Source organism: Astatotilapia calliptera, chromosome 8, assembly GCF_964374335.1.
Source record: "Astatotilapia calliptera chromosome 8, fAstCal68.1, whole genome shotgun sequence".
Taxonomy (NCBI): Eukaryota; Metazoa; Chordata; class Actinopteri; order Cichliformes; family Cichlidae; genus Astatotilapia; species Astatotilapia calliptera.
In genome coordinates this window covers 20,103,820-20,111,858 of record NC_137429.1, presented here as the reverse complement: position 1 = coordinate 20,111,858, position 8,039 = coordinate 20,103,820, and the positions used below count along the sequence as shown (strand labels likewise).

Sequence of the window (8,039 nt, the reverse complement as noted above, 5' to 3'; positions counted from 1 at the left end):
GGGTTTTATTTATTTACACACAGACACGCACAGGTTTTCACGTTAAAGACTACGGCAGTTCTTAATGGCTTATCTCAACCACACCAACGTGAAAAACTTCTTAGCATCAAAAGTCAGTCAACTTGGTCTTCTTGAGATTGGTCCAGATAAGCCTGGATGATTTCCATTCATCTGGCTCTTTTTTTGGCCTGTAATAAAATCAAATATATAAATAGGTAAATGGATAACATTAAACAGAACTTTCAGTGTGACAGTTGCTGACACTGGCACTTACTGCATTGGTAAAGCAGATCTTCAGTGCTTCAAACTCTTTGGCACACAGATCCTTCCTCAGCTCCTGTGTGCCTGTTGTGGTAGCAGCTACACACTTTCCATACACTGCTGCCTGAATAACACACAAATTAAAACGTCACATGAAGCACATTTGTTAATGTAATAAATAACTGCATTACTTGGACCAATGTTTTATTAACAAATGTACCCATTTTTATTAACTTAATTTCCACTGTTTGTTTATTAAGAATTGGCACATTAACTTTATTGCCAAAAATTCACCAGAAGCTAAACCATGCTCTAAAATGTTAACTAGGTAAATCTAGTAATAAAAAATAATAATACAATACAAACAAGTGCTTATGTGTGCTTTAAAGAATAATTAACTGGTAGGTCTTTTTGTAAACTACATCTTGAGATAATAAAGTACATGGCAGCACGTGTATATTGTTAAAAGCTTAAATGAGGAAATATTTTGGATGTCCCCTACTGGGAGCTGCTGTAGAGATGGCAGCTGGCTTTGATGGGAGAGGCAGCTAAGTTTATTCATATCTAATGAGAAGAAGAGAGGTTCCAGAGTTGAACCCGTTCAAAGGATAATCTACCAAGCAGTATTTTTCCACCATGTACTTACCTCGTTCGCACACTGTGCAAAAAGTTCCGGGAAAAGTCTCATTTTCTCCCTAGTGCGACTCCAGACATTTGACCCAGACATGCTGTTCAGGCGTAAATAGATTTGTTTTAATATCTGGTAAATTTTTTAAGTCAACGATTTTAAAAAAAACGAAGCAGCAATATTTTCGTGTCAAATAGTTTCTTAAAACCTCTGACAACTCAAAAGAACCGAAATTATTTTTATCATACAACTAACAGACGGAGCTCCGGTGAAAACCCTGGGCAGCGCCATGTTGACGACTGTTTACGCCCATAAAAAAATCTGAACTATGATTCGTTCATTTCCTTGTCAGAAAAAACATTTCTGAAGGTTGATTCGTCATGTTCCAACTCCTGGTTTAACCAGAACGCCAATAGAGTCGAGGATTGCTGCTTAGTGTTTTGTTATTGGCTAGCGGTCACCTCAAGCCCCGCCTTTCCATCGTACACCTCGAAGGAAGATGAGTAACCCGCAGCTGGGACTGCTAAATCATGGCAACATTTATGGAACGATTAGCCTTTCTTCAGAAAGTAAGTAATATCGACAGTCGTTATTTTAAAAAAAAGAACACAGAGAAGCCGAAACGAACATGTTAAATGTCACGTAACGTTGACGTACTTATTTAAATCTATTAGCTTTTGCGAAACCATAGCTTTCTTTTAGCCTGCTAGCTAACATCCTTAACCAACATCTTTTGGCTTTTTACTTTCTGTTTTTCACTGGACGTGTCAGGTTGTTTCGTTAAAACTTAATGCTGCACACTGGTTTAAGGGTCAGTTTGCGGTCAACCGAAGTGGTAAACCACAATTTCGTCTAACTATCCAAGGTGCCCACCCTGATGAAGGCTACAGCAGATGATGAAAACCCCTGTCCTGGCTACCTTTTCCAGGAGATTGGAAGTATCCTTTAGCTGCTTCTGCTGTTGACTGCAAAAAGTTCCTACTCCTGCTGGCCTCTTTTGCATCTTAGAGCTGTATAAGTAGGCTGTGGCCATGACTCTACATAATCACTGATGGGTACATACCTTGAGCATGGCTAGGATAGGATAGGTTAAAATTATATTTTTTGTGTGTGTGTGAAGAAAAGGTCTCACGTGGGTTATCAGTCAAATGTTTATACCAGCTAAACCATGGGAGTAGTAATATCTGTGTGATGAAGTGTTATATCCTTAATTCTAAGCACACTGTAGAAATCTCCCATGAGTCTTCAGGTTGTGGTCAGTGTTTGTTGGAATACCTCCTGGAGAGGCTACAAGTGGAGTCCTGTCATGTCAAACTGAAGGTGAGAGAATTGCTTTTGCTACTGTTTCTGTCTCTTTAAAGGACCTGTACATTGCTGATTGCAGTTTACGAGTAAGTGTGGGTTCTGTTCTTGCTTCTGGTGTATCAGGTGCTGAAGATTTTTGTCCACCTCTGTGGTCATGGGTCCAACCATTTCCTCACAGAACTCAGAAGGAACTCCACCTTCATCCAGCAAGCATCCGGTTAGATTTTTCTCATTTGTGCGTTCAACTTTCATTATTTTGCTGCTGCCATCGTTCATACATATTCACTTTGGGTAATTTTTATTTGATAAGTTTACAGCGGCCCTCCTGATCCCATCCATGGCACAGCATTATATGAGAAAGTGAGGAATACAGCACAGGTACGACATGGGTTGTTTTGTATTTTCATCTCAATATAGTTAGTTACACAGAAAGGGAAGGTGGCTTGAATAAGAACTTTTATTCTTTGCCGTTCATCCATTTACAGGAAGTGGCCCGCTTACTTTTCACAGATGTCATTCCCTCCAAAAACAGTATCACTTCAACTAACCTTGCCCCCCCTACAATGGGTAAGTGCTAACACACATTGATTATGACCATAAACGGCACTCATCTTTCAAAGATGGGCAGGCGGGCGGGTGACGTGGACACCAAAGTTTGTGAAAGTGATAACTCAAAAATGAATTAGAAAGTATAATTTTCCTGATGAAAGATATAAGCTTTAAAGACTTAAAGACCCAAATATATGTACTACGTCCTGTATGCCAAACTATTGTACATCACTTTGCTATCAGGTTTGACTTTAGCGCCATGTAATAAACAAGTAATAGAAGAGAATGGGTATCTGTAGATGGGATGAAAGAAGTAGTCATTAAATTGCATTGTGTGTACAATAGTTAATTTGTTTCATTCTCTTTAGGTATGGGATCGGCCACTTCCCACAGATCAGGAATGCAGGGTTTTGGATACAGTCCAAGAAAGCAGGGGACAGGTGAGGGAAGCCGAGCTGCACAGTACATACAAATCAAACTTACTGTGTGTGTAAATTTCTGGACCTGTGCCTTGCAGCAGGCAGCGACTCACTTCTGGATAAGATTCAGAAAGCAGCTGAGGTGGTGGCGAGCGCTGTCCTTCCCCCTACTGAGCATCAGGGGATCCGTCTCCATGACAACCATTACCGGGCCGTGGTGGCGCCTTCTGCACCCATAGAGGTGGCCGTGCCAGCGTGTGCCTATAATCTGCCTGCTTGTAGACCGAAAGGTCAGAAATGAAGCTGGCACAATTACGCATTTTATTGAGGCAAGATTGAGGAAAAAGTATCAACTGAAGCCTTAGTAGCGAACAGATGTTTATAAATTAAGGTTTTCCTCATGTGTCTTCACTTCACCAGTGACTAAGTGGTGTCCGGGGCAGGTAGGAGGTGGCTGGGAAGAGACGGACAGTGGCAACAGCTCCTCTCACAACTCCTCTCAGGACATCGCTGCCAATAGCAGGGCGTCGGTGGGCAGCAAGTCAGCTGGCACAGGAAGCCAATCAGGGGCCAGCAGAGAGAGCAGTGGGGACCTATCAGATCGGTCAGTGTCAAAAAAGTTTAACCTTTTTAACACATCATGCCCTCGAGCCTTTTTTTTTTTTCTTTTTAATGCATTAGCTGAGAGCAAGTACTGGATTTTAAACAGACTTTACCCAATGCCTGTACAGTGACAGTGCATTTAATCTCCTGTTGTGTGACACACGAGAAAAGGAAACATCAGAAAATTGTTCATGTTTGAAGAGGGCTTGTAGTTTGTTAAACCAGCTGTTTTTATTCCAGTGCAGTCACATTTAGGAGCTTGTAGCATAATCTCCAAATGTTCTGTGTGCAGTTTGTACAATTTACTGTTTACTGGTCACCTAAGAATAAACCTTTTGCCAGGATTGTCAGTTTTTCTATGCAGTAAGCCATGTTCCTGAGCATTATAAGCCTGTGTTTTCTTTAAGTTTGTTACTTTCCTCTCATACTTTGTGTGGTTTCCAGGGTGGAGGCCTTGCAGCTAGGGGATTGTGGTCAGGAGATGGCACTCATCAATAAACTGACTGAAGGCTCCAAAGTTTTCCTTTCCAGAGAGGAGAGCCAACACTTCATCAAAGAGTCAGTGCACCAAAATCCCATTTAAAACACAACAGCCTGGGCTGGTTCTTTTCTACAAGCTGGTTTCTCATTTTTAATTAGTTTTTTAGTAAACTCCTGATTGTATTCAGTTGCCTTTTTTAATATTATTAATTGAGCTATTTTCATCTTATTATACATTTTTGTGCTCCTGCTTTTGTGTTATTTTTATTTAATTCAACTATTTTACTCTATTCTATTTTAAGCTTTTTTATTGGTTGTTTTGGTTTCTGTGATGCAGTAAATTGTTGGTACTTGTGGCACGATTTCAGTCTCTCTTTTTTTTTTTCTTTGTTTTTTTTTTTTTTTTTAAACTCTGTCAGGTGCTCCATTCTTAACTGTGAGGTTGTGGTGGAGTTGCTGTCTTGCAAGCTTCAAGATCCTTCCTACACCATTAAGATGGTAACAATGAGAAGACATCGAAAATCAGAATTCTTTGTTTCAACTTTACTCTGATTATAGTGTTGTTTGTCTACTCTTGCAGCGGGCGCTGTGTGCTGTCGCATCCCTGATGACCTCTGACCTCCTCTCTCTGGAACAAATGTTTGGAGCCACACAGCACAGACTTCGCCAGCTGAGCGAGGGCCCTCCAGGACCGGTGGCAAATAAAGCCACCAAGGTAAACGAAGCAGAGGGAGACTACTTTACTACTTAAGGACAAGTAGTAAACCCAATAATACTTATTTGTGCTTTTTTTTCTTTTTCTTTTTTTTTAATCTGCATATCTCCTCTGACTAGATCTTGCGACAGTTTGAGGCTTTGATGGGCGGATCTCTGCATGCTACCAGGCAGGATGCAGTGAACAGCCATCAGGCAACAGTGAATCAGCTTCACACCTCTAGCAGCAATTTACTGCCAACACACTTGTTTGACAGTTTCAAACTTCAACAGCCGGACACTTCATCTGCAGGTGTCATTCAACCACCAAAGCACCCATCTCCCCCTCCTAGTCAGGATCTGGCTCAGAGCCACGAATTAGCAGAAGATCAGGTCCAACCAGTAAGGACAGGCGAGGTGAGACTGCATGCTGAAGATTCCGAGACTGTTCAAGATAAAAGCACCCTTGCTTCATGTGAACCTCAGAGTAAGCCACACCCCCAGAGCAGACTGTCTCTGTTCAGTGGCATGGAGCTGGTGACCAAAGGAAAGCCGCTGTGTAACAGTGAAACATCACATGAAGAGGTGGAGGACAAAATAGGCGACAGGATAAAGGAGATGGACGCTGTGCATAAGTCCGATTGTTCAGTGAACTCATCTATCACCAGTAAAACCAGTGAGGATGTTCCCTCAGTTTGCAGTTCCTCTGCATCTAATTGCAGCCAGTCAGTATCAGCTTTCTCCTTTCTCAACTTTTGATTGCAGGCAACCGTTTAGAGCTGTTCTACTTTAAACCAATGATGTCATCATGCGTTGATCCTTTTGGAAACCTGTTTAATGTTCCAAACCAAGATCCAACCAGTTAAGTTGTAAGTGGATAGCAGATTCTAATTCAGTTTCTTTTCTTATCTGTGTGCCTCTTCAGAAACTGTTTTTAAACAGCAAATTGGGCCAAGAGTGAGATTTGGGACTCATAAATAGAGCCTGCAGATCATGTCCATCTATGGATGGTTTGTCTTCTTAAAGACAGGTCTTTGTCTGCTGCAGTGTATTTTAAAAGTATTTAATGACTGAAGTTGTCTTGGATAAGAGGTCTTTACTCTGCCTTACAAAGTTACAGGACAATAACTGCAGAAAACATGAAATGAGAGATCTTTGTAACATTTAATTTAGAAAACTTAAGCTGTTTTTCCACCTCCGTATCTTTAATCCAAGACTCTTGTGCAGCTTTGCATGACATTACAGTTCAAAATCACATTTATTTATGTCATACTGGGCCTCAGTGCAGCTCATCAGTTCATCCTCACCGTCAGAAACGAGCTGTCTTTTACTCTTCTGTGCTCATGGCCAGATCTGTGTACCTGAGGTGGTCTCATTAGGGGTATCTGCTCTCACTGATGTCATACAGAGACGGGTAGGAAAAAAATGTTTCGATCAATCTGAAGCCTGAGCTTTTAGTTTACAAGAATTACTTGAGCAAACACTGACCTCATTATTTGAAACTTCCATCTGTTTAAGCAAATAAAAAACATAATGGGTCCCCTTTCTACATAGTGCAAGGAAAGCACAGCCTTGACATGTGTTATGAGGGGGAAAAAGAACTAATGAATAAATACTTCTTTAAAAAAAAAAATCATGGTTTATGAAAAGGCTTATTCAATATCTGGAAGGCTGATCAAATAAAAGTCCAAACCAAAGTCTAAGTGAGGCTAGTCTTCAGCAGCACCAGTTTTAGTTCCTGCATCATTTGCAAACAAAAATGCTCCAACCTGCTACTTTTCCATTTTCCCTAAAAATGACACTTCTGTGAAATCATAATGTTTAAATAGTAAAATGACAGATGTAGGCCTAAATTTAAATCTAATAAAGTACGCAGTTACTGTGTTTTGGCTTTGCGGGGCACACTGGTGGTTGCTTTTTCTCAGGATTTCTTTTATGTAACAACTTCCACCTCTGCAGCACGGCCTGAACCTCTGAGGGGGAGAACCTCTGTTTGAAATTTGCACTACAGTCGCTTTTCTTATGAACTCAAATCAAAAGAGAGTTGTCTTCCATTATTTTTGGTACTAAGCTATTAAGTCATTGTAAATGTTCCAAGTGTAAATTTAGAAATTTATTTATTATGTCTGCTCTGTTGACTAAAATGAGACTTGTAGAGTGCATGATTTAAAAAAAAAAACTTGGGGGAATTAATATTTTTGGGTTATTGTGTGTGCATAACTAATGTCTCGACTGTTTGATCATATGTAAGCAGTCATAAAGGATTTCTCATTTCAGCAAAGGTTTGCCTTCATTGTTTCAGTTACATATTTATTGCAGTGGAATGTAGTTCAAACTACACGCCTAAATCGTAATTCAGCGTAATTGTACTATAATGAACGCCACTGATGTGTTTCAGTTCAGTGAACACAAGCCAAGCTGTTCAACATGCAGGACAATAAAGCATGCTGTATTTTTGTCACAGCACTAACCACTACGCAGTCTTGATGTGATTTGTTTTGTTTTTTTTATCCGACATGTTTGCACACATCACTTTTGGCAACACTTTATTTCAAATGATTCAGGGAAATTACATATGAATCACTTTTACATTTCATTTTATTCCAAACACAGTGTACTGGTCATATTAAACCACCCATAAACAAGTATGGCTGACCGGCTTATGACACACAGATACACAATGTGGAAAATGTGGAACAAGTAAACACTGGGTTCTAAATTATTTTAAAGAGTCTGTTTTTGTTAGAAGCGCTGTGCCGAGCGGAGTGCTGCCTGACCTGCACTTTCCACAGTGCCTTCTTAAGGACCTATAATTAGCCAGGGTTTAATCTAAGGTTGGATTTCAGCCAAAAAGTCTATGAGGATCTCTGTTCCATCCTCTTAAACCCACTGACCAACCACACCTAGACATTTTAGATTCATTTAGCCAGTGACTGCAAAAAGTAGAATGCTCTAACTTTATAGCTTTGGTTAGAGAAAACAAAGCCTAAAATATTCTTTAATGGATTGTATTGATCGTGCTCCTTAGGAGTGAATCCATTGGCCTTCTCCATATGGGATCACAATAACTCCCACTTCTCTGATGGAAACAAGCGACCGAC

At 40.3% G+C, this 8,039-nt stretch overlaps 2 protein-coding genes across 5 annotated transcripts; one reads left to right on the top strand and one right to left on the bottom strand.

Moving 5' to 3' along the window:
• Positions 1 to 229: 229 nt before the first annotated feature.
• On the bottom strand, positions 230 to 1,205 carry ndufaf8 (NADH:ubiquinone oxidoreductase complex assembly factor 8). The gene is made up of 2 exons (XM_026178985.2): positions 908 to 1,205; positions 230 to 385 (listed from the first exon to the last, which is right to left on the bottom strand). Exons 1-2 carry the CDS (start codon positions 986 to 988, stop codon positions 230 to 232), a joined length of 237 nt encoding a protein of 78 aa, XP_026034770.2. The 5' UTR covers positions 989 to 1,205.
• A 106-nt stretch (positions 1,206 to 1,311) lies between these two features.
• tepsin (TEPSIN adaptor related protein complex 4 accessory protein) lies at positions 1,312 to 6,571 on the top strand. 4 transcript variants are annotated; one of them, XM_026178949.2, is made up of 13 exons: positions 1,312 to 1,458; positions 1,755 to 1,827; positions 2,118 to 2,209; positions 2,318 to 2,411; positions 2,505 to 2,572; positions 2,680 to 2,761; positions 3,112 to 3,183; positions 3,264 to 3,452; positions 3,583 to 3,766; positions 4,210 to 4,323; positions 4,665 to 4,743; positions 4,826 to 4,960; positions 5,080 to 6,571. In XM_026178949.2, the coding sequence occupies exons 1-13, from the start codon at positions 1,420 to 1,422 to the stop codon at positions 5,695 to 5,697; spliced, it is 1,839 nt and encodes a 612-aa protein (XP_026034734.1). In that variant the 5' UTR covers positions 1,312 to 1,419; the 3' UTR covers positions 5,698 to 6,571. The 4 variants fall into 4 exon arrangements, with proteins under 4 accessions (XP_026034734.1, XP_026034733.1, XP_026034736.1 ...); XM_026178948.2 differs by having other exon boundaries at positions 3,261 to 3,452; XM_026178951.2 differs by having other exon boundaries at positions 1,350 to 1,458; positions 1,661 to 1,827; positions 3,261 to 3,452.
• The last annotated feature ends 1,468 nt before the right edge of the window (positions 6,572 to 8,039 follow it).

Excerpts from the sequence above, each read along its gene's own strand:
- tepsin (XM_026178948.2), top strand. The coding sequence starts at position 1,420 with ATGGCAACATTTATGGAACGATTAGCCTTTCTTCAGAAA. Across the intron at positions 3,184-3,260 it reads TCCAAGAAAGCAGGGGACAG|CAGGCAGCGACTCACTTCTG; the intron begins GTGAGGGAAGCC and ends TGTGCCTTGCAG. Across the intron at positions 4,961-5,079 it reads TGGCAAATAAAGCCACCAAG|ATCTTGCGACAGTTTGAGGC; the intron begins GTAAACGAAGCA and ends TCCTCTGACTAG.
- ndufaf8 (XM_026178985.2), bottom strand. The coding sequence starts at position 988 with ATGTCTGGGTCAAATGTCTGGAGTCGCACTAGGGAGAAAATGAGACTT. Across the intron at positions 386-907 it reads TTGCACAGTGTGCGAACGAG|GCAGCAGTGTATGGAAAGTG; the intron begins GTAAGTACATGG and ends TGTGTTATTCAG.